Source organism: Castor canadensis, chromosome 17, assembly GCF_047511655.1.
Source record: "Castor canadensis chromosome 17, mCasCan1.hap1v2, whole genome shotgun sequence".
Classification (NCBI taxonomy): Eukaryota; Metazoa; Chordata; class Mammalia; order Rodentia; family Castoridae; genus Castor; species Castor canadensis.
The window spans coordinates 49,025,709-49,050,989 of record NC_133402.1 but is presented as its reverse complement, the minus strand read 5'-3'; the positions used below and the strand labels follow the sequence as shown (position 1 = coordinate 49,050,989).

At 41.9% G+C, this 25,281-nt stretch overlaps 2 protein-coding genes across 12 annotated transcripts in view; one reads left to right on the top strand and one right to left on the bottom strand.

Moving 5' to 3' along the window:
* Arih2 (ariadne RBR E3 ubiquitin protein ligase 2) overlaps positions 1–3,560 on the bottom strand; it is a 48,584-nt gene extending 45,024 nt beyond the window's left edge. For 8 of the 11 annotated variants that reach the window (XM_074059428.1, XM_074059430.1, XM_074059427.1 and 5 more), the window contains exons 1-2: positions 3,385–3,560; positions 1–62 (exon numbers count right to left, since the gene is read on the bottom strand). The gene's annotated coding sequence lies outside the window, so the exon portion shown is untranslated. The remainder of the gene's footprint in view (positions 63–3,384) is intronic. The other 3 variants (XM_074059435.1, XM_074059436.1, XM_020172303.2) reach the window with 1 other exon arrangement.
* Positions 3,561–10,122: 6,562 nt separating this feature from the next.
* Slc25a20 (solute carrier family 25 member 20) overlaps positions 10,123–25,281 on the top strand; it is a 34,203-nt gene continuing 19,044 nt past the window's right edge. The window contains exons 1-3 of the mRNA XM_020172306.2: positions 10,123–10,365; positions 15,634–15,726; positions 23,494–23,621. Coding sequence (XP_020027895.1) covers positions 10,261–10,365; positions 15,634–15,726; positions 23,494–23,621 — 326 coding nt within the window. The 5' untranslated portion in view covers positions 10,123–10,260. The remainder of the gene's footprint in view (positions 10,366–15,633; positions 15,727–23,493; positions 23,622–25,281) is intronic.

Here is a 25,281-nt window from a genome sequence, read left to right as displayed (position 1 = left end):
CTGTAATCTATGACGATCTTTCAAGCAGATGGCACCCAAATCACCTGTCATATGATTTCCATCTAAAATGAAATGAGAAAATATTTGCTTTTAAAACTGGTACCCTAAAATAAATGAAAAAAAAAAAAAGGGAACACTGCTTTTACAAGTTTATTTATTTACTTTGTTTTTTGGTACTACTGGGGTTTGAACTCAAGGCCTCACATTTGCTAGCCAGGCACTCATGGCTTAATCCACTCAACCAGTCCTTTCTTTGTGTTGGGTTTTTTGAGATAAGAGTTTAAACTATTTGCCTGAGGCTGACTTTGAACAGAAATCCTCCAGATCTCTGCCTCTAGGATTACAGGTGTAAACCACTGGTGCCCAGCTGGATAATTGATTTTTAAAGCTTTTTTTCCTTTTTATTTGTATTTTTAAATCTTTGAGGGAGTACTAAGGTTTGAACTCAGGGCCTTACAGTTGCTATGCAGGCAACCTACCACTTGCACCAACACTCCAGCCCTCTTTTATCTTTATTTTTACATAAAATACGACTTATAGGACAAATGGAATCTGTGAATATTGCTCCCATTTAGAAAAAAGTATCACTAGCAATAACAAGTCTCATTTAACAAGAACCAATTTAAGGTTAGACTCATTCTCATTTAATTTTTCTAAGAATGGCCATTGTCCCCTTGTTACAAATGAGGAAGCTATGTTTATAAAGGTTTAAGTAGCTTTCCCAGGATCATACAACTGCAACCAGAGGAACCAAGTATCAGTCTTCCCATGGTCTATGAGGATTCATAACTAGCCATCTCCAGAGAGCCTGATACAAAACTATGGCAAGACCCTCTGGAATCCCACTAACAAAAGAGTGTGCCTTCCAAATTCTTTGATTTCTCCTCAAAATCTGGGCTTAGAGTGCCCAGGGGCTTCTTAACAACTAAATATTCAAGAGTGTGTGTGTACTTCTCAACAACTAAATATTCAAGGGGTGTGTGTGTGTGTGTGTGTGTGTGTGTGTGTGTGTAGGGGGGACTGTGGGAGAAATCCAGGCTTTCCCAAAAAAGAGGTACATCTTAGGTGTTCTGGTTTAGATTTTTTTTTTTTTTTTTTTAAGTTTAGTCAAGGTTTACTTGACTAAAAGCAGAGCAAAGTAGGGAAAAATGGAAAGGGAGAAAAGAACACTCCCCTGAAAAGAGGTAGGACACAGAAGCTCCTAAATCCAGATTGGGCCTGGCCTCCAACCAAAAGCCCACCTATACTTCCCTGGTAGTTTGGCTGACAGATACTTACCACCACACCTAGCTTGGGTGAAATGGGGTATGGATAACTTGACAGAACTGGCCTCTCACCATGAGCTTCCCAATCTCTCAGCCTCCTGAGTAGCTGGAATTACAGTCATGTTTCACCATGCCTGACCAAAGTTTAATTTTTAATCTATTCAAAGTTAAACCTCAACATTCTACTTGAAAGAGTAGCCTTGCACTGGTAGCTCACACCTATAATCCTGAATACTCAGGAGGCAGAGAATAGGAGGATCATAGTTTGAGGCAAATAGTTCCAGAGACCTATCTCAAAAAACTCAATACAAAACAGGACTGGCAAGTGACTCAAGTGGCGGAGTGCCTGCCTAGTAAGTGTGAGGCCCTGTGTTCAAACCCCACTACTGCCAAATTAAACCAAACCAAACAAAAAAGATCCTAAACTGGCAGAGTGGCCCATGCTTGTAAATCTCAGCTACTGGGTAAGTGGAGGCAGGAGGATTAAGAATTCAAGGTCAGCCTAGGTAAAGTTATCAGACCCTATTCTCAAAAAAAAAAAAAAAAAAAAAAAAAAAGATACAAGGTGGGTATAATGTAGCTCACCTGTAATCCCAGGCACACAGGCAGCATAGATAGTAGGACAGCAGTTTAGGCCAGTCTGAGCAGAAATGCAAAACTGAGTTTCTGCACTTGGGAGACTGAGATGGGAGTAAAGTGCTTCGAAGTCAGCATAGGGGTTGGAGATATGACTCAAGTGATAGAGAGCCTGCCTAGATAGTGCTAGCCCTGAATTCAAACCTAGTACTGTGTTGTCATCCTTCCTCCCCACCCCAGAAAACCTGTAAAAAAATTAGTCAGTGGGCAAAAAGTTAGGAAGAATCCCATCTCTACTAATAAAAAGGTGGGCGTGGTGGGTATGCTTACACAGGAAACATAAAAGGTCCAGTCCTGGGCAGCAATAAAAAAGCGAGACCCTATTCCAAAAAACATCTAAAGGAAAAAGCGCTGGGGGTGTGGCTCAAGTGGTAGAGCTCAGGCCAAACATGCGCAAAGCTCTGAGTTCAAACCACGGTAGCGCCAAAAGAAAAAAAGGAATGCTGACCTTGCGCAAACTGGCGCAGCCCAGGCTGGCCTCGAACTCTAGACCCTTTCACCAGAGCCAAAAATCATATTCTGAAGACCTGCCACCCACCCTGGACTGTCTCACCAAGCATGATCACACATAATTAAAGGATCCAAACTAAAAATATCTCACATCTTAAAGTTGATATAAACAGACCACAGATATTTGGTGAACATGATATTTAACGACAGGTCATTTCCTAAAAAAACTACTTGGCACAAAGATACGAATCAACAAGTTTTAAAACCCTTCACTCTGTCCTAATACAGTAGCCACTGGTCACACACAATTATTTAACTTAAATACTAAGTGAATTTTGGTAAATTTTTCTGTCTAGAAATTTTTAGTCTAGTCTCCATGTTAAGCACTTAATGGCCACAAGTGGCTAAAGGCTACCATCCTGAACAGCAAAGATCTGCAACATGTTCATCGTGACATAAACTTCTATGGGACAGAGCAACAATCTGAACTAAGGTGAAGACATTCGAAAACACTTCTGCTTCTCTCGAGGCTAGCCCAGCAGCGTCGGGCAAGGCGAAACGAATGTCTGTTTGGGGGCACCGCAGGCTCCGGGACCTCCGCACGGACGCAGACCCCACGCGCTAGAAAGCACCTTCCTACGGCGGACGTTAACAAAATCGTGCGCGCGGCACTTCAAGAGCTCCCAAAAATGACTCGAGTGCGGAGCTTCGGGAGAGACGCGTTTCCTCGGAGCGCCCGGCGGGGAGAGCGGACCGGCGCCGGCCGGTCAGAGGAGTTGGCCTCCGACCTCTCTGTGAGCTGAGCAGGCAACCAGGGGGGACATGCGGGAGAGACGACGGGCGCTCACGCTCTCTGGCCACCTCCCGCCCCCCCCCCCCAACACACACACAAAACAGCGGCGCGGGGCGCCAAGGCCTCGCAGGCGGCGACGAAGGCGGAGTCCCGGGCGGGCCGGGGAGGCGCGCGGGAAGCCCCCCCCCCTCCACCGGCCAGCCAGGGTAAACAAGGCCTCGACTCACCCCGCGCACTTACCGGGAGCCGCGGCCCCACGGCCGCAGAGCCCTGGCGGGCCAGACCAAGTCAGGCCGGACCAAAGGAGCCGGATTAGGGCTCAGCGTCGACGAAGGCAGCGGGAGGACGCCGGTCGGGTCCGCGCTGCTTCCTCCGGCGTAGTCGTCCCCGAAGCTCCGGAAGTTCTCGGTACACTTGCGTCACTTCCGGTAGGGGTCGGCCCGCGGTCGCTTGGGTCGCTACTGGCAAGAACACTCTTTGGAGCTGCTTTCTTGCTAGCCGGTGTTCAGACTCAATCTCGCCAGAATACTGCTTATGAACGGATGGTCCAGGCATCTTTTCCCGCATTCACCTACCAACTCCTCCAGTCGAAATATTTTTTAACCCTTACTTTTGTGATGGGCTTCTCTTCATTGTTGATACTGGGATCTAGCCACTGAAAAGACATCCAGGAGTCCATGGAGTGAATAAAGTGTCATGGTTTCCCAGAAACTATCTGATCCGAGGGGAGCCGGACCGGAGATTTCTACCTACCCTTGGCGCAAGTCGCTAGGTAGCTGGCGAGCCTTCAGAAAACGCCAGGCTTTGGCTTTCCTGCCACAGTCTGGTTCGCCTTCCAGCTCTCCGACTTTCACTCACCGTGCAAGATTATATCTCAACTGCTTTGCTCCACCATTTCTGCTCACAGCATGAGAACTGCCATTAGGGGCTGGGGACATGGCTCAATTTGCGCAGCGCCTGCCTAGCAAGCACAAGGCCCTGAGTTCAAACTCCAGTACCACCAAAAAAAAAAAAAAGTGATTAGAACGTCTAGGACTCATAGCTAAGTCTTGAGGATAGATAAGACAAAGACTCACTCAAGTTGCTGCTGCACCGCAGTGGAAATACCAGAGTGAAGCCAGTGACGTCAAGAAGTTTCTTGGCTGTTCAATTCCATAGAGAACAACCCAACCTATTTCTACCCATACTCAAGTTAAGTATATACAGATATTCGAGACACTTATGCGTAACGGGCTATCTTATGTAGCTCTTGCAAGAAATACATGATTTTTAGCTTCCAATTTAATTCAGATCATGTACCTAAACCAGGTGTAATCAAATACTAAAAAAAATGCCAAGTTATCTTGGAGTGGAAATTAATAGTAATGACAAACATAACCTTAGAACTTTTGTACATTAACAACACAAAAGTCTACTATAATCCAGTCTACTTGTTTCATTTGTTTTGACAAAAACATAACCATGTAAATTATGATAATATTAACAAAGAACCCAAGATATACTTTCTGCAAATGAAAACTCAGCTCTCACTTTTGAGTTACTGGTAATAAACCCACTCCAGGGGTTTTTACAGAAAGCAGTCTTTCTGTAAAATTCTTGCGCTTGCAAAATACAGAATGAGGATGCTCACATATCAAGTGTATGCATGACAGAGTATTGAAACCCTAAATAGAATCGTCCCATAGAATCCAGGGGAAGAGAGTTGAAATTGGTTCCAGGAACCCATACCAAAATCCAAGGTTCCATCAAGTCCTTTACATAAAATGGTATAGTATTTGCCTATAACCCATACACATCCCCCCATTTATATTTTTTTGGAGGGAATGGTACTGAAGATTGAACTCAGGGCCCTGAACTTGCTAGGCAGGTGCTCTACCACTTCAGCCATGCCTCCAGCCTCATATTCTTTAAATCATGTCTGGATTACTTATAATAATTCAATGTAAATGCCACATAAATAGTTGTTACATTGTAATGTTTAGCAAAATAAGAAAAGTAGAACTTTTCCAAATATTCTTGGTCTGCAGTGGTCTGAGTCAGATGTGGAAATAAAGGAAATGGAGGGCCAACGGTATTATTCTTTATTCATCTGTCTTTCTACTACTGAAGGTGAGATTTTTTTTTAATAGCACAGATATGACCTCGTTTTCAGTATTACTCTATAATATTTGGGCTGATGATAACATTATTTTTAACTACTAGCAGTATCTGCCTAAGAAATTAGTATTTAAAATTAAGCCAAAAATTAAGGATATGTATAAAATATATGTTTTGGAACATTAGTACTAGTAGAAAAAGTTTGCAACATCCCAAATGTCCCAAAATAAGCGGCTGGAGATGTGGCTTAAGCAGTAGAGCACTTGCCTAAGCAAGCAGGAAGCCGTGAATTCAAATCCCAGTACCACCAGAAAAAAATCTCGCAATGAAGAAAGTCATTCAAAATTATATTATTCTGTGGGCTGGGATGTAGCTCGGTGGTACAGCGCTTGCCAAGCATGCACGAGGCCTTGGGTTCGATCCCATCACCAAAAAAAAAGAAGACAAAATTATGTTATTCTGGGCTGGCAGTATAGCTGAAGATGTTGAATATGTGCTTAACATATGTGAGACCCAGGGTTCAATTCTCAGCACCACCAAAAAAAGAAAATTTTGCTGTTTTAAGGCATCTATTGACAAAGATGTTTATGAAATAGTCTTAAGTGATATGAATACCATCTGAAACCATATGTATAATTTTCCTTTTTCAAAATAAAAGCATCTATAAAATAAGTAAGCATAAATATAAGGTCTCTCATAGTTTCTTTTGAACAGGAATCCAAAGGCTTAGTAGGAATGAATTATCTCTACCATGTCTGAAGCATCAGATAGAAGACTGTGAAATTCTGGGAACTATAGTCATAGGAAGAGTTGTTTACACCTACATCTACTGATTGATGGTGGCTGTCAGTAGGGGAAGTCACTGGGGCTGTCAGCCAGAGCATGCATGGATATAGCCTTTCCATGTGGCCTCTGCTTGGATCCAAGGGCAAGTGTCATAACAGAGAAAGCCAGTGAAAGCTATATTGCTCTTATGACCCAGCCTTCAAAGTCACACAGCATTATTTCTATCACATTATATTGGTTGAAGCCATTACAAAAGTCCCTTCAGGTTCAAGGGGGAGGAAATGCAGCCCTACCCTCAACAGAAGAACACCAACATCACTTGGTAAGAAAAGCATGCGTGAATGACGTATATGTTTTTGAGACCATCTTCGGAAACTACAACCTGTCACACAGCACATAGTGCAGACATGTATTTATTTCTTATTTATTTTTACTTTTATTGATTTTAATTATATAATATATATTTTTTATCTTTTTAATTTTTATTTTATATTTTTTATCTTGCTCATTTTTACTTTTATTGATTTGAATTATACAACTAATATACACTAATACATGAAGTTGTAAAAAATTAAAACAATACAAAATTACTGATAGCAGCATGTGACTATTTCCATTAACTCACTCCAACTCTTTCCCTAACCAGAGTTGTATCCAGAGTTTGTTGTACATTCTTCGAGGAAACTTTCTTGTGTATCTATCTATTTATCTGTCTTTACAGTTATGCATACACACATCTCACAAACCTGTTTAAAAAAATTACAGATGCTGGCCATGGTGGCTCACACTGTAATCCCATCCAACTAGGAGGCAGAGATTGCGAGGATCATAGTTCAAGGCCAGCATGGGCAAAAAGTTAGCAAGACCTATCTAAGCAAACTAGGCATGGTAGTGTATGTCTCTAATTCCTGCTATAAGAAATCACAATCCAGGCTAGCTCAGGAAACACATGGGACCCTATCTAAAAAATAACTAAAGCAAAAAAGGGATGGGGATGTGGCTCAAGTGGTAGAACACTTGCTTAGCAAGCACAAGGCCCTGAATTCAAACCCCAGTACTACACACACACATACACAAAGTGTCATTGGTTCTTTTGGCTTGGCTAAAGTCTAGGCACCATCTCAGTAGGTATAATGGAGAGGGGCTGGGGGCATGGCTCATGTCTGACAAGCTTCTAAGTGTCACTGACAGTTTAAAATTCTTTAATTTGCTGGATGCTGGTGGCTCACGCCTGTAACCCCAGCTACTCAGGAGGCACAGATCAGGAGGATAATGGTTCCAAGCCAGTCAGGACAAGTAGTTTGAGAGACCCTATCTTGAAAATACCCAACACAAAAAAAGTACTGATGGAACGGTTCAAGTGGTAGAGTCCCTGCCTATCAAGTGTGAGGGCCTGAGTTCAAACCCCAGTACCACCAAAAAAAAAAAGGAAAAGAAAAGAAAAGAAAATTCCTTGGCTTCACCCAGCATCTGGCTCCTTTGTTCCTTGTCTCTTTTTCTCTTTGTTGCCTCTAAAACTTTTTGTTTTTAGATACAGGGTCTCACTATATAGCCCAGGCTGAATTCAAATTCACAATCCTCCTGCCATAGTCTCCTGAGTGCTGGGATTACAGGCATGAACCACCATACCTGGCTTGAAACTTTTTCTTGTTTGGAGGTAGTGGGGTTTGAACCCAGGCTTCATGCTTGCTACACAGGTGCTTTACCACTTGAGCCATTCCGCCATCCCTGTGTTGGATATTTTCAAGATAGAGTCTCACAAACTATTTGCCTGGGCTGGCTTCCAACTGCAATCCTTCTGATCTCTGCCTCCTGAGTAGTTAAAATTATAGGCATGATCTACCTGGGAGTCAGGTTTAAAATCTTTAATAGTTCCTTTTGGTTTGGATGCTCCTCTGTCCTTGCCTGCCCTTTTCCCAAATGTAGTCTTCTGGAGTCACATATATTTCTTAGGCAGAAACCTTCCTGGCTTCTGTCTCTAGCTTTCTGTTCTCCTGATTCCCAGGAAGTATACCTGACACCAGCCAGGCATGTCCCCAGATGTGCCATGGGCACTATGAATACAATGTGTCTGAAACTAACAGCTGCTGTAGTTTTCCTCATATTGACTCTAGGCTTTCTTTTTTTCTGACCATTTATGCCCCTTGCCTCAGTTCATGCCTTCACTGCCCCTGACCTGGACTGATATTATTTCCTGTTAACCAGTTTTGCTGCTCCCAGTTTCTCTCCACACAAATCCAACCATCCAAAATAGAAAATCTGATTATGTCACTATTGTGCTTAAAATTCTCCCACAGTTCTTCGTCATTTCCTAAGAAAATAGTCAGGTTTTGGTCCTTGTCCTAGACTCATTTTACTCTACAATAAGCCTTTGGGATCAGTGAGGCCCAGTCACTCCCTGAGTCTAGTGTTGTTCCTCTTACTCATCTTTCCACCCACTACACATGGTCCTGACCCATCAGCCACATTGGTGCTCTTTAGCGGTTCTAGGGTATGTATCACACTCCATGGTTCTGCTATTTTCCGGGTTAATTCCTTTCCTTTTTTTTTTTTTTTCCCCTTGTTGGTCCTTTCTCATCTTCTTTATTTCCTAACACTCCCTTGGTGATTTAATTTGGCTGATGACTTCCAAATTTCACCACCATCCTGAGCCCTTCCTCTGAATGTCAGACTGACAGATAAACCTACCTAATACAAATCTCAAACTAATCATGTCCAAAATGGCCTTTCTTCTCCCCTTGTCTCCCCCTCCCCCAATTTCTCCCTTACTCCAATTAAAGGTGAGGCTCTTCTCAGGTGCTGGTGGCCTATAATCCTAGCTATTCAGAGATCAGGAGGATCTCGGTTCCAAGCCAGCCCAGGCAAACAGTTCTGCGAGACCCTATCTCAAATAAACCCTTCACAAAAAAGGGCTGGTGGAGTGACTTAAGGTGTAGGCCCTGAGTTCAAGCCCCAGTACTGGAAAAAAAAAAAAAAAAAAGGTGAGGCCTCTCTGTAACTATTGCCATCATCCTTTAACCTTTCTCTCATAAACCTTATTTTTATTCATTAACAATTCCTTTGGGCTTTCCTTTATATACAGAATCTGACTACTTCTTTTTGTTTTTGTTTTGTTTTTTTAAGACAGGATCTTGCTACATAGACAGGATCACGCTATCCTCAAATTCAACTATCCTCCCGTCCCAGCCTCCTGAGTGCTGGGATTACAGGTGTGTACCATCACACCCAGCAGAGAATCTGACCACTCTCACTATCTCCTCTGTTATGGCCTGGTGTAAGCCAACATTCCTGGCCATGACTTTTAACCTCTTTGTTTCTTCCTTGTACCTTACAGTCTATTTTCACCAGCATTAAAGGGGGATTCTGTTAACTCAAAGAATGTTGCTCCCCTGCTCAAACCCTGCAATTGTTCCCATATCCTATAGAGGAGAGGATGTGGTCCTTACAGTGACACAGAAAGTCCCTCTTGATATGTCTCCATTACCTCTCTGCCTTCCTCAGCTATTCTCCCTCTCTCTCTCTCTCTCTCTCTCTGTCTCTCCTCTCCCTCCTCTCTCTCTCTCCAGTACTGGAGATTTAAGCAAAGGGCTTCACACTTGCTAGACTTCCTAGGCAGGCACTCTAGCACTTAAGCCACACCACCAGCCTTGTTTTTGGGTTTGGTATTTTCAATATAGGGTCTCTTGAACTATTTTGCCTAGGCTAGCCTAGAGCCGCTATCCTTCCGTTCTTTGCCTCCCAAGTAGTTAGTATTACAGGTGTGAGCTACCAGCTCCCGAATGCATTTTTCTTTTATCTTTGTTTTGCCTGTTAAATTCCATGAAGATAGTCACCTGTGTGCTGTGCTCCTGACTGTGCCTACGGTGCCCTGACACATCGCAGGATAAAAATCAACCTCTGTGGAGTGAGTGGATGAATGGGAGTTCAGTAGCCCAGACAAACATTTAAGTCCAGGAAGACTTCCTGGAGGAATAAATCCTCCGGCAGGCTCTCCCCAACCCCGCCCGTACTGCGTTTAGCTAGCCACGCCCATCGAGGCGGGGCCGCGGCCGGAAGCAGCCCGGGCGGAAGCTCGGCTCGGCCGACTGGGCCCTCCTACAGACCTGCCCCAGACTCATGCCCCGCCCATCCTAAAGTAGGCGAAAGGTCGGCGGGGCCGGCTTGCTGCTGGGGCACCGGAGCAAGACCGCCGGGAACTGACAGGCAGACAGGCATCCAGTCAGACTACTGACCATGGCAAACGAGTCGAAGCCCATCAGCCCGCTCAAGAACCTGCTGGCCGGCGGCTTTGGCGGCGTGTGTCTGGTGTTCGTGGGGCACCCTCTGGACACAGTCAAGGTACGCTGGGGTGCAAGCTTGGGGAAGAGGCCAAGTGGGGCGCCGGAGGCAGGGTCCCCTGCGAGGCGTGGACCCTGGACAGAAGTGGGATCCATAGAAGGTTCTGTGAGAAGTCGAGAGGAGTGGGGATGTAGCTCAGTGTTAGAGCGTTCACCTAGCTTGAATGAGGGCCGGGATTCCATCCCCCAGCACTGCAAAAGGACAAAAAAATAATAATAATAAAATAAATCTAGAGAATCATTGTTTCAGGATTGGGGGGAAACTTGTTATCTTGCGCACCAAAGAGCCAGACGGTGCAAAGTGAGCAGCCTCAAACCATCTTATCAAGAGCTCCTGTTTTAAAGTCTCTGTTCCACAGTTTCTTTTGACCCTGTGCCATTTCTTTGGGATGGGAAAAAGAGAAACCATTCCCTCAAAGCTCTTATTGCAGCCACCCTAACATTTTATCATAAAGATCCACTGTAAAACTTTCCCCAAGAAAACAACTAGAGATGTCAGAGTTGTCCTTTGACACACTCCCCTGAGACCAGAGTTCCTCCTTGCCTCTCTTGCACCTTTACCTGCCCTAGAAGGCACTAGGCCATTGTCACCCTGTCACCCTATGGTAGTTTGCATAGCCTAATGAGAAGAAGTATCTCCCTGGGAAGCAATGATGTCCTCAGTGACTAAGCAGATGACCAGCTTTATGGAGGGCCAGGTTGATCCTCACAACTCCCAGGTGAGGAAGCTAGTGTCAAACCAAGGCTCTGGGAGAGAAGAAACCCCTGAGCTTTCTCACATCACTCCTTAACTCTCCCCCTTGCAACACTTTCAGCAAGGCCTTGCTGGAAACCAAAGTCCATATCAAATGCAAACTGACTTTGCATTTGAAACATCATTATAGTTTTCTCACCTTTTTTTTTTTTTTTTTCTGGATACAGACTTGAAGGCAAATCACAGGTCATGGCCAGGGTAGGCCTATGGACAGAAAACATGAATCTTACAGGATAGGAAGCCTATATGGGGGGCATGTTAGGATGTTGGATCTAGTATCCTCCACAGGAAAATAGGTTCATAGGCCCTTTCTCTTGGCAGTTATGGGCAATAGGTTCTTTCATGGCTTTTAATCAAGACAGAAGCTGCCCTGAAGTAGCACTTAGAACTTAGATTGTTCCTAGGAACAATTGTCTAGACTCTATTGCTACCTTTGATTCATAGAGGCAGAGAGTTAGTTCTCAGCATCTAGGGCTTTTTAAAAAAACAAACCTCCCTAATTTGCTGTCTTATATGAATGCTGCTCCTACCTCCATATTCTCTTGTCCTTGATAATTACTCCCAAGAAGGGCCCAGTGACCTCTGTACTGAATTATAAATGACTCATTGGCATTTTGACAATCAGAAAGTCTCTTTTTATTATAAACCAACAGCATAGATTGCTGACTGCTGTCCTTTTGACCTCAGAGAGCTAGGTGGGCCCAACTAAAGCCTGACCTTGAAGGTACTTTCAAAGATTCAAAGCAACAGAGCTGTGACCCATCAGTTCTAATGAGCCAAGATTGCAACACTTCAGAATTGGAACCTGGAAAAAAATCTTATGGAAGGTGATATCAGACAGGCATTGAAGGGCTGTCTGGGGAAGACCCAGACAATCTGGCATGTAGAGAGGTCTTAGTCTATTTTGTGCTGCTATAACAGAATGCCTGAGACTAGTGGTTTATGAAGAACAGAGATTTACTTCTTACAGATCTGGAGGCTGGAAAGTCCAAGATCCAGGGGCCCATATCTGATATCTGGTCCAGGTCATCATGCTGTGTCATCCTATGGTGGAAGATAGAAGGGCAAGAGAGAAAGAAATCAAGCTTAAGTCTCTGAACTAAAAAGCATGGCCCAAGTGGTAGAGCATCTGCCTGTCAAGTGCAAGGCCCCGATTTCAAAACCCCAAACCCAAAGGGGAAAAAACCCCAAAAATTTAAGTCCCACGCATTTTTATAGTTTGCCTTAATCCATTGGGATTGTTAAGTTTTTACTTTTTTTTTTCTGTATGAAGGGAAACTGAGGGGATTAAGGTTTTTAACAAATGTGTTTTAGCAGGAGTGAAGATAAGTGTGGGCTTGCAAGTGGGGGGATCAGAATATAAAATAAGACCAGCTGAGGAGGACTTTCATGTTCTTATTGGTTGGGATGACTGATGATGTCATGGTGATGATACTGGAGTGCTGTTCCCAAGTTCGTATCCTGGTGTAGTTGATGATTATGATTAAAGACTCCAGACTAGGAGTTAAGAGTTAAAGCAGCACAAAGTTTAGTGAAAGGATAGCAAAGCATCCTGATGAGTGGGACTTAGTGAAAAAGCTAAGCCAAGGAAAGACTGAAGTCTAGGAGATGATAGAGGGTGTTAACTGGCTTAGGTCCAAGTATTCTACTTTGAAGCTGCATCTATAATTAGCTATCTAATTAACTTCTTGCTGAACCTGATCATCTGGCTGCCCCCCGACCCCTGCCCAATCCTTATTGGACTGGACATTCCAAGAGGGTCTCGTCAGTCCATCGGATCTATTACATACATTTCATGACTACTGCTTGTTATTTTGGTAAGACTCCCCCTCCCCGCTTTTGCTATCTTTCTGTAAGGAGTCTATTTTTTTCATCTTTTTAGATGGTTGTCTTTAGAAATGTTTCTTTGTCTTTCTCACCTAAGACAAAGTTACTTTTGCCATCTGTTCCCTTTACATTTCCAGGTTCATTTTTACAGTGCATTCCCAGAGCCATTTCTTCGGTTTATTCCCCTGTCACGTTTGCTCCCCTCACAATGAGACAGGTGTAAGATTCATAAAGAAATCATGAAAAGGTATCTGGGCATGGTGGTACTTGCCTGTAATCCAGCACTCAGGAGACTAAGGCAAGAAGATTGCAAGTTTGAGCCAGGTGCCAGTGGCTCACACCTGTAATCCTAGCTACTCAGGAGGCAGAGATCAGGAGGATGGTGGTTCAAAGTCAGACCCAGGCAAATAATTCATAAGACCCTATCTTGAAAAAAACCTTCACAAAAAGGGCTGATGGAGTAGCTCAAGGCATGGGCCCTGAGTTCAAGCCCCAGTAATGGAAAAAAAAAAAAAGGATTACGAGTTTAAAGCCAACCTAGCTACATAGTGGTGAGACCCTGTCTCAGAAGACAAACACAAAAAGGTATTAGTCACAATTTGTTTGTTTTGTTTTGTTTGGTGGTGTTATGATAAGGTTTCTCATGCATGCTAGGCAGTACTCTACCACTGAGCTACATCCCCAGTCTAAGTCAGAAGTTTTGTCCACTTTTCTCCCCCTGCTAGCTAGGGGAAACTGTGCTTAACCATGGAGGATATGAGGGAGAATATAAGGGATTTTGAATGTAAAGTAGTGGTAGCCTCTGGACATTTCTATTGTTGTCCTATAAGCCCCACAGACCTGCATGTCACCTCTATTGCCTAGAGAATGACTTCCTTACTATGGCATATGACCTTAACATACAACAATGAAAAATTTCTAAAGAATAGAGGAGGAACATGCTGAAAATGGTGTTTTGGAAAGATTAGTATGATGGCTGGCTTTGGAAGGATTTGAAGCAGAAAAACAATGAGCAGGAAAAATATCCAGGAAAAAGACTACAGAACTAACTTGGTATATCAGTTACCTGTTGCAATATAACAGTTCAGTGTGTTAAAACAGTAATCATTCATTAATTCTCACAATCTTTGTGAGCTAGGTTTTGGGGAGGAACTTGGGTGTGTGGTCTGGTTCTGGGTCTTTCATGACACTGTAGTTAAGACATTGTCTGGCATCTAGAATATATAAAGAATACTTAAAGTTCAATAACAAATGACAAATAATTTAATTAAAAGTAGGCAAAGGATCTAAATAGGCCTTTCTATACAAATGGTCCATGAGCACATTAAATGTTTAAAATCATTATCCATCACAGAAATGCAAATCAAAATCACAATGAAATGCCACTTCACATCCATTATGGTGACTATAATTTAAGAAAAGATAATAAAAGTGTTGATGAAATAGTAGAGAAATTGGAACTCTTGTACACTGGTGAAGGGACTATAGATGGTGAAGCTACTGTGGAATATATCTTGGCATTTCCTCAAATAGTTAACGTAGCTTTTTAGGGAGGCGGTGGTACTAGGATTTGAACTCAGGATTTTGTACTTCTAGTAGATTCTCTACTGCTTGAACCACACCTGTTGCCTCCTCAAATGATTAAATTGGGGCTAGATCAGTAATAGAGGGTGTGCTCAGCATGTGTGAGGCCCCGGGTTCAATCCCCTGGAAAAAAATGAAGGTTAAATAGAGTTGACATATGATCCAGATATTCCATTTACAGATAAATACCTATAACTATGTATCAACTTCACTGGGTCTTATGGTACCCAGCTACTTGGCCAGATATTATTCTGGGTGTGCCTTTGAGAATGTTTTGTATATTAACACTTAAATCAGTAGACTAAGTAAAGCAGACTGTTTTCTCCAATGTAGGTGGGACTGATCAAATCCATTGCAGACCTGCATAGAACAAAAGGCTGATTTACCTTGGTGTTAGCGGGAACGATTCCTGCCTGTCTGCTTGAACTGAGACATCAGTCCATGCTTCTAGACTCAGACTGAAATATTGGCTCATCTTGGGTCTGTAGCCTGCCAACTGCTGGTCTTAGGATTTCTCAACCTCCATATTCACATGAACCAATTCCTTATTTAAAATATATATCTCCTATTGGTTAAGTTTCTCTGGAGAATACTTCATCATCAATTGATGAAAGATATACAAAATGGGGTATTATTTGCCAATAAAAAGGAATGAAGGGGCTAGGAGCCAAGGAATCCAGGGTGATGCCTTGATTTTTGCAGGGCGCCGGTGGCTCATGCCTGTAATCCTAGCTACTCACGCCTGTGATCCTAGCTACTCACGAGGCAGAAATCAGGAGGATTGTGGTTCGAAGACTGCCTGGGTAAATAGAGCCATGAGACCCTATCTCAAAAAAGACACTTCAGAAAAAAGGGCTGGTGGAGTGGCTCAAAGTATAGGCCCGGTCAAGCCCAAGTTCCGCAAAAAAAAAAAAAAAAAAAAAAAAAAAAGAATGACGTACTAATGAAGTAAAAGAGAAGTCTCAGTCTATACAAGGTTAAGGGCATGTTGAAGACGTCTATATAGGTACAGATTTCCCTATGCAGGTTTACAGATAGTTGGACCATTGCTGTTGACAAACACTGCTGATTCTGGAAAGTAATTATTTTGACTTTTGGTTTTAGGTCCGACTCCAAACACAACCACCAAGTTTGCCTGGACAGCCTCCCATGTACTCTGGAACCATTGACTGTTTCCGGAAGACTCTTGTTAGAGAGGTATGGTATATGGTACTAGGCATTCCTTACTCAAAGAAACACATTCAGGAGTTTGATTTTTTTTTTTTTTTGTGGGACTGGGGTTTAAACATAGGGCTTCTTCACACTGGCAAATCAAGGGCTCTATACCTTGAGCCACACTTCCAGTCCCTTTTGCTCTGGTTATTTTGGAGATGGAATCTCACAAAGTATTTACACAGGCTGGCCTCAAACTAGAATCCTCCTAATCTCAGCCCAAGTAGTTAGGATTATAGGCATAAGCCAGTGGTACCTGGCTCCAGAGGTTTGATTTGTTAAAACCCCAATCTTCAGAAGCTAGGATAACTTTGTGTGATTCTGCTAGAGGTCTAGCCCACAGTTGCAGCTCCCTTACCATACCATCCTTTGTCCTCCTACTGTCATCTGCTCTGCTCTGAAATCGTTGATAATTCCAGCTTGTTTTACTACATATATATATATATATATATATATATATATATATATATATATAGACACACACACGTGTGTGTGTGTCTGTGTGTCTGTGTGTATTTTTTTTTTCATTCATTCATTCTGAGACTTGGTATATTGTATGCTAGGCAAGCACTCTACTACTTTACCCCTGGAGCTATGCCCCTAGTCCTTTTGCTTTTTTTTCAAGTTTGGTTTTTAGATAGTGCCTTGTACATTTGCCAGGGCTGGCCTTGAACTTCTGTCCTCCTATCTCTGCCTCCCAAGTAACTGGGAGAGCAGGTATGAGTTACCATGCCTGGAAACCCAATCCTCCTAAGTGAGATGGTTTTGCCCTTTTTCTTGCTCTTCCTCCTCCTTCTTCTTATTTTTTGGTGGTACTGGGGTTTGAATTCAGGGCCTCATACTTGCTAGACAGATGTTCTACCACTTGAGCCACACCCACAGCCCTGCCCTTTCTTCTTTGGGGCCCTCTTTCTTATATCTCTGGTGCCCAGGGTAAAATCTGATCAGTGTCTGATGGAGGCTTTTAGACTTTAGGTCTTCTCAAAGTCCTCTGCTCTTAAGGAAGAGAGGTTAACAAATGTTATTGAGCACCTAGCTAAGGACTGGGTAGTATACTGGATTTTGGAGAGAATGGCTTGTATAAACCCAACTCCTAAGGTGGGTGCAGTGGCATGTACCTATATTCCTAGGTTCTTGGAAAGCCGAAACAAAAGGTTTGCTTAAGCCTAGGAGTTCAGGACTAGCCTAAGCAACATAGTGAGATTCCGTCTCCAAATCAAAACAACAACAAAAAGAAAACTTAATTCCTTGCAGAATTTAGTAGACTTCCATATTTGTGCATGTCTCTGTTTTTTGCTATGCTAGACTGAGTTGTTTTCTAGAGATGCCAGGCAAGGGTCTAGGTTATACTATGTGAGGGTGCGCGAGCCATTTGTGTGGCAGGAAGACTAAATGCATGCTAGGAGTGTGACTTCTCAGGACCTGTGCATCCTTCTCAGCCTACACAGAGAGCTGTGAGAGAGGCTCAGACAGGACTTTTACACTCTTAGATCTTTGTCCTTTTCCTGTTTACTGCCTGTGTACTCAGGGCCTCACTAGCCAGGTACTTTACCAGTTGAACCACTCCACCATCTCTTTTTTGTGTTGAGTATTTTTGAGATATGGTCTTGTGAACTGTTTGTGGGGGGTTGACTTTGAACCACTATCCTCCTGATCTCTGCCTCCTGAGTAGCTAGGATTATAGGCGTGATAACTGGGCCTGGCTGTATTTTTTCCCCACCCCCCAACTATATTTTTTTGCCATAGGATCTCACTAACTTTGCCTCCACTTCCCAACTAGCTGCATTTATAGGTATGCATCATCATGCCCAGCTAACTTTTTTGTATGTTTTCAAAATTATTTCTTATTTTTTTATTAAAGTGATATAGGCATTTAGTTCCTTACTGAAAGACTTATAGTAAATTAACAAAGTGATCTTTATTCCCTCCTTTTATTCTCCAGAGGCAACTACTTCTAGCTCTGTTAGTAATTAGTGATATTTCTACCTATCAGCATAATACACATTTACTACTATATTTTATACATATACTTCTTAATATTTTTTAAATACTTGTCGTGGTAGATTACTCTAACTCTTACACTCCCTATCCCCTCTTTTTGTCCTGCCTATCAATGGAATTTTTTTTCCTGTATTGTAATTTTTATTTATATATTTTTTTATTTTTTTATTTTATTATTCATATGTGCATACAAGGCTTGGGTCATTTCTCCCCCCTGCCCCCACCCCCTCCCTTACCACCCACTCTGCCCCTCCCTCTCCCCCCCAACCCCTCAATACCCAGCAGAAACTATTTTGCCCTTATTTCTAATTTTGTTATAGAGAGAGAATAAGCAATAATAGAAAGGAACAAGGGTTTTGCTGGTTGAGATAAGGATAGCTATACAGGGAGTTGACTCACATTAATTTCCTGTGCGTGTGTGTTACCTTCTAGGTTAATTCATTTTGATCTACCCTTTTCTGTAGTTCCTGGTCCCCTTTTCCTATTGGCCTCAGTTGCTTTTAAGGTATCTGCTTTAGTTTCTCTGCATTAAGGGCAACAAATGCTAGCTAATTTTTTTAGGTGTCTTACCTATCCTCACCCCTCCCTTGTGTGCTCTCGCTTTTTTCATGTGTTCAAAGTCCAATCCCCTTGTTGTGTTTGCCCTTGATCTAATGTCCACATATGAGGGAGAACATACGATTTTTGGTCTTTTGGGCCAGGCTAACCTCATTCAGAATGATGTTCTCCAATTCCATCCATTTACCAGCGAATGAGAACATTTCGTTCTTCATGGCTGCATAAAATTCCATTGTGTATAGATACCACATTTTTTTAATCCATTCATCAGTGGTGGGGCATCTTGGCTGTTTCCATCACTTGGCTATTGTGAATAGTGCCGCAATAAACATGGGTGTGCAGGTGCCTCTGGAGTAACCTGTGTCACAGTCTTTTGGGTATATCCCCAAGAGTGGTATTGCTGGATCAAATGGTAGATCAATGTTTAGCTTTTTGAGTAGCCTCCAAACTTTTTCCAGAGTGGTTGTACTAGTTTACATTCCCACCAACAGTGTAAGAGGGTTCCTTTTTCCCCGGATCCTCGCCAACACCTGTTGGTGGTGGTGTTGCTAATGATGGCTATTCTAACAGGGGTGAGGTGGAATCTTAGTGTGGTTTTAATTTGTATTTCCTTTATTGCTAGAGATGGTGAGCATTTTTTCATGTGTTTTTTGGCCATTTGAATTTCTTCTTTTGAGAAAGTTCTGTTTAGTTCACTTGCCCATTTCTTTATTGGTTCATTAATTTTGGGAGAATTTAGTTTTTTAAGTTCCCTCTATATTCTGGTTATCAGTCCTTTGTCTGATGTGTAGCTGGCAAATATTTTCTCCCACTCTGTGGGTGTTCTCTTCAGTTTAGAGACCATTTATTTTGATGAACAGAAGCTTTTTAGTTTTATGAGGTCCCATTTATCTATGCTATCTCTTAGTTGCTGTGCTGCTGGGGTTCCATTGAGAAAGTTCTTACCTATACCTACTAACTACAGAGTATTTCCTACTCTTTCCTGTATCAACTTTAGAGTTTGTGGTCTGATATTAGATCCTTGATCCATTTTGAGTTAATCTTGGTATAGGGTGATATACATGGATCTAGTTTCAGTTTTTTCCAGACTGCTAACCAGTTTTCCCAGCAGTTTTTGTTGAAGAGGCTGCTATTTCTCCATCGTATATTTTTAGCTCCTTTGTCAAAGACAAATTGGTTATAGTTGTGTGGTTTCATATCTGGGTCCTCTATTCTGTTCCACTGGTCTTCATGTCTGTTTTTGTGCCAGTACCATGTTGTTTTTGTTGTTATTGCTTTGTAATATAGTTTGAAGTCAGGTATTGTGATACCTCCAGCATTGTTCTTTTGACTGAGTATTGCCTTGGCTATTCGTGGCCTCTTGTGTTTCCATATAAATTTCATGGTAGATTTTTCAATCTCTTTAATGAATGTCATTGGAATTTTGATGGGAATTGCATTAAACATGTAGATTACTTTTGGGAGTATAGACATTTTTACTATGTTGATTCTACCAATCCATGAGCATGGGAGATCTCTCCACTTTCTATAGTCTTCCTCAATCTCTTTCTTCAGAAGTTTATAGTTTTCCTTGTAGAGGTCATTCACATCTTTTGTTAGGTTTACACCTAGGTATTTGATTTTTTTTGAGACTATTGTAAATGGAATTGTTTTCATAAATTCTTTTTCCGTTTGCTCATTGTTAGTGTATAGAAATGCTAATGATTTTTCTCTGTTGATTTTATATCCTGCTACCTTGCTATAGCTATTGATGATGTCCAGAAGCTTCTGAGTAGAGTTTTTTGGGTCTTTAAGGTATAGGATCATGTCACCTGCAAATAGGGATATTTTGACAGTTTCTTTACCTATTTGTATTCCTTTTATTCCTTCTTCTTGCCTAATCGCTCTGGCTAGGAATTCCAGTACTATGTTGAATAGGAGTGGAGATAGCGGGCATCCTTGTCTGGTTCCTGATTTTAGAGGGAATGGTTTCAGTTTTTCTCCGTTAAGTATAATGCTGGCTGTAGGTTTGTCATATATAGCTTTTATAATGTGGAGGTACTTTCCTTCTATTCCTAGTTTTCTTAGAGCTTTTATCATGAAATGGTGTTGGATCTTATCAAAGGCTTTTTCTGCATCTATTGAGATGATCAAGTGGTTTTTGTCTTTGCTTCTGTTAATGTGGTTTATTAAGTTTATTGATTTTCGTATGTTGAACCACCCCTGCATCCATGGGATGAAGCCTACTTGGTTGTGGTGAATAATCTTTTTTGATGTGTTGTTGAATTCGGTTTGCCATTATTTTGTTGAGGATTTTTGAGTCAATGTTCATTAAGGAGATTGGCCTATAGTTCTCCTTTTTGGAGGTGTCTTTGCCTGGTTTTGGGATAAGTGTAATACTGGCTTCATAAAATGTGTTTGGCAGTTTTCCTTCCCTTTCTATTTCGTGGAACAGTTTAAGGAGGGTTGGTATCAGTTCTTCTTTAAAGGTCTGATAGAATTCAGCAGAGAATCCATCAGGTCCTGGACTTTTCTTTTTGGGGAGACTCTTGATTGCTGCTTCAATTTCATTTTGTGTTATAGATCTATTCAGGTGATTAATTTCCTCTTGGTTCCGTTTTGGATGATCATATGTATCTAGAAATCTGTCCATTTCTTTAAGATTTTCAAATTTATTTGAATATAGGTTCTCAAAGTAGTCTCTGATGATTTCCTGGACTTCCATGGTGTTTGTTGTTATCTCCCCTTTTGCATTCCTGATTCTACTGATTTGGGTTTTTTCTCTCCTCATTTTAGTCAGGTTTGCCAGGGGTCTATCGATCTTGTTTATTTTTTCAAAGAACCAACTTTTTGTTTCATTAATTCTTTGTGTGGTTTTTTTGGTTTCTATTTCGTTGATTTCAGCTCTTTATTTTTATTATTTCTCTCCTTCTATTTGTTTTGGGATTTGCTTGTTCTTGTTTTTCTAGGAGTTTGAGATGTATCATTAGGTCATTGATTTGGGATCTTTCAGTGTTTTTAATATATACACTCACTATCAATGTAATTTTATCACTTTTTTATTTTTTAGTGCTGGAGATTAAACCCAGGGCTTCATGTATGCTAAGCACTCTCTACCACTGAGTTACCTTCAGCCTCAATTTATTATTTTCAGTTTGTAACTTTATATAAAGTTATAATTACATATATATATGTATGGTTTTTTTGGGGAGGCAGTGCTGGATTTTGAACTCAGGGTCTCACGCTTGCTAGGCATGTGCTTTACCACTTGAAGCCACTCTACCAACCCTGGGAATTTTTTGTTGGGTAGGGTCTTGTAAACTATTTTACTGGCCTGGCTTTGAACTACATTTCTCCTGATCTCTGCCTCCTGAATGGTTTAGGATTACAGGCGTGAGCCACTGACACTCAGCTTTTTTTGGTGGTACTGGGGCATGACCTCAGGACCTACACCCACTCCACCAGCCCTTTTTGGTGAAGGGTTTTTTTGAGATAGGGTCTCTCGAATCTATTTACCTGGGGTGGCTTCAAACCACAATCCCCCTGATCTCTACCTCCTGAGTAGCTAGGATTACAGGCATGACACTGGCACCTGGCTCAAAAAATTTTTTATTGTTTTTGTTCCTGTTTTGAGGCAGAATCTCTCAAAACAGTGGCAGTATTGGGGTTTAAACTTGTGGCTTCAGAGTTGCTATGTAGGCTTTCTATCAGTTGAGCCACACGCCAGCCTCCTCCCCTTTTTTTGGGGGTGGGGGTCGGTCCTGGGGTTTGAACTGGGGCTTCAGGCTTGCTAAGCAGTTACTCTACCACTTGAGCCACTCTTGCTAGCCTTATTGCTTTTTTTGAGACAAGGACTTGTTATGTAGCTCAGGCTGGCCTAGAATGCCCAATCCTTACCTCAGCCTCCCAAATGCTAGAATAACAGAGGTAAATTACATGTGTATCTGTATATCCTAGGAATGCCTGCTATGTACATCTTGTTTTGTAGTTTTTTTTTCCCTGCATAGTAATCTCTTCTCATGTTACAATGTAATTTCATGCTGTGTAACATTTATGGAATTACTGTCATTTATCTCCTATTTGACAGTTTTTAATATTTATTCCAGGTTTTTGGTATTTATAAATGACTGACATCATTCTTTTTGCATCTCTGGGTATTTCCTTAGAGTAAATTTCTAGATGGAGAATTTCTGAGTAAAAGATTATGCCATATTTCATCTTTCCATATTATCTTTCAAAATGGAAACTGTTTCCTGTTTCTCCAGTAGAGTATAAGAGGATAATTATCTTCTTTTATATAAGTTTTTTATTATGATATATCATTATACATAGAGGGATTCATAGTGACGATTCTGATTAGACTTATATTGTACATTAATTACATTGCTCTCATAGTCTCTCTTCCTCAACCCCTCCTTCCCCACTTAAAGCAATTGCAAGAAATTTCTTTTTTTTTTTTGGTACTGGAGTTTGAACTTAGGGTCTTCATCTCGATCCATTCCACCAACCGTTTTCTATGAAGGTTTTTTTCAAGACAGGGTCTCAAAAACTATTTGCTTGGGCTGGCTTCAAACTGGATCTCTGCCTCCTGAATAGCCAGGATTACAGGCATGAGCCACCAGCACCTAGCTCAAGAGGTTTCTTTGTTCTGTTTCATACAGTCCATCATTACCTCCTACCCCCTATTTTTAACAGCTTTCAGTACACATCCTTATATCCTAAGGATAATTAATTCTAGTAAATGTGGCTATTGTCTTCCTCTTAAAAGTTCTCCCTTAAACAAAACAACATGTGGCCCCGGAGGCTCACACCTATAAATTCTAGCTACTCAGGGGGCAGTGATCAGGAGGACCATGGTTCAGAGTCAGCCCAGGCAAATAGTTTGTGAGATCCTATCTCAAAAAAATCCCAAAATGTAGGCCCTGAGTTTAAACCCCAATACTCAAAAAAAAAAAAAAGCAAAACAGAACAAACAAGCAAATAAAAAACAAGCTTTCCTTGCTTAGAGAAGAGGTGAAGGAAGCCACACGTTAAAGGACACATAGCTTCCTTGTTGCAGTAATAGAATGGGTGGTGGTAGGCTGGGTGTGTAGCTCAGTGATAGAGTACTTGCCTATCATGCACAGGATCCTTAGTTCAACCCCAACACTACAAAAAAGAAAATAAAGGGTGGTGGTATCCGTAAACAGATTCTGCTTCTATGATTCCTTGCAGGGCATCACAGGTCTATACCGGGGCATGGCTGCACCCATCATTGGGGTCACCCCTATGTTTGCTGTATGCTTCTTTGGGTTTGGTTTGGGGAAGAAACTACAACAGAAATCCCCAGATGATGTGCTCAGGTGAGTACTCACAGACCTGGAACACTCAGTGCTGTTCTACGTGGTGGTATGATAACGGGAAAGAACCTTGGCAGACAGGCAGTGGCCGTCCCATGGGTTCCCAGGTCTGACTTTAAAGAGTTCCATGTGAAAGACATATCCGAGTTTCCTTTGTCCTGTGAAACAAAAGCAAAAAAAGAAGAAAAATTCCTCCCCTGCCCCTTTGCCAGGTTGTTATAATTGGAATATTAGTAATCCCAACCCAACAGGACTTTTGGGAAGTTTGAATGCTAAACGTGTGTGTGAAATGCTGGGGACAGTGCCTGTTGCTGCAGTAAAACTTTTGTTTTACATTTTTATAATATGATTATAATGATTAGTGCTGGGTGCTGGTGGCTCACACCTGTAATCCTAGTTACTCAGGAGGCAGAGATCAGGAGGATCACAATTCGAAGCCAGCCCAGGCAAATAGTTCACAAGACCCTATCTCAAAAATACCCAACACAAAAAAGGCTGTTGGAATAGTTCAAGGTATAGGTCCTGAGTTCAAACCCCAGTATTGCAAAAAAAAAAAGATTAGCGATACTGATTTCTCTGTTAAAGTGAAGTAAGTGTATTTCCCCTGCCACCACCACCTTTTCTTTGTTCTATTTTGAGACAGGATCTCATTATGTAGCCCAGGCTGACCTAGAACTAACTTTTCTTTTACTTTCTCTCTCTCTCTCTTTCTCTTTTTCTCTCTCCCTCCCTCCCTCCCTCCCTTCTTTCCTTCCTTTCTTCCTTTTTCTTTGTTGTCTTTTCTTTTCCCTTTCTCTTTTTTTGGTGCTGCTGGGGTTTCATCTCAAGACCTTGCACTTGCTAGGCAAGCACTCTTCCACTTGGGCCACACCTCCAGATGGCCTCAAATTTTTGATTCTCCTCCCAAGTGCTGGGATTTCAGATGTGTGCCACCATACCTAGTTTGTATTTTTTTCTTTCTTTTTTTTTTTTCTCTGCTTGAGATAGAATTCAAAGCCTTCCTCATGGTAGGCACGTGCTCTATCACTGAGCTACATCTGCAGCCACTGGAAAAAAAAATCACAAAAAAGGACTGGTGGAGTGACTCAATGTGTAGGCCCTGAGTTCAAACTCCAGCACTGTAAAAAAATTTTTTTAAGTTGTTAATGAAAATAGAAAGTCTTCTCAGAGTTCAGGGGACTTATTAGTGGCAACTTGGGTTGACCTGCATGGTCAATCTGAGCCATGCAGGATGACCTCTGGGAGTATTGTAGGCACCACAGGATCTACCAAGGCTGGCCAGGGTTAGCATCCAGGAAGGATCAAGGGAGGAAGCCCAGGCTGCTGGGTTGTATTCTGTCACCACATCAGACTACAGTAGGCTGAATTAGGATCCAGAATATAAATAGAGGTGGATGTAAAATGAAACTCTTTCTGGAGTCCCACGACCCTCTAAATGTGCCCAGCTTCTATAAATAACCACAACAGCTCCCAAAGGTGAGGGGTTGTTTTAAAGCAGTTAGACTTTTGGTGGTTCATGTGTCCCAGAGACACATGTCCTCTCTGATCACCTGGTATATATGACAGCTCTAGTATATATTCTAGTATATATGACAGCTCACAGCTGTACTTGTGAGCTATGTTCCCATAGAGTCACACAGCACTCAGAGAAGCAGGCTTTGTG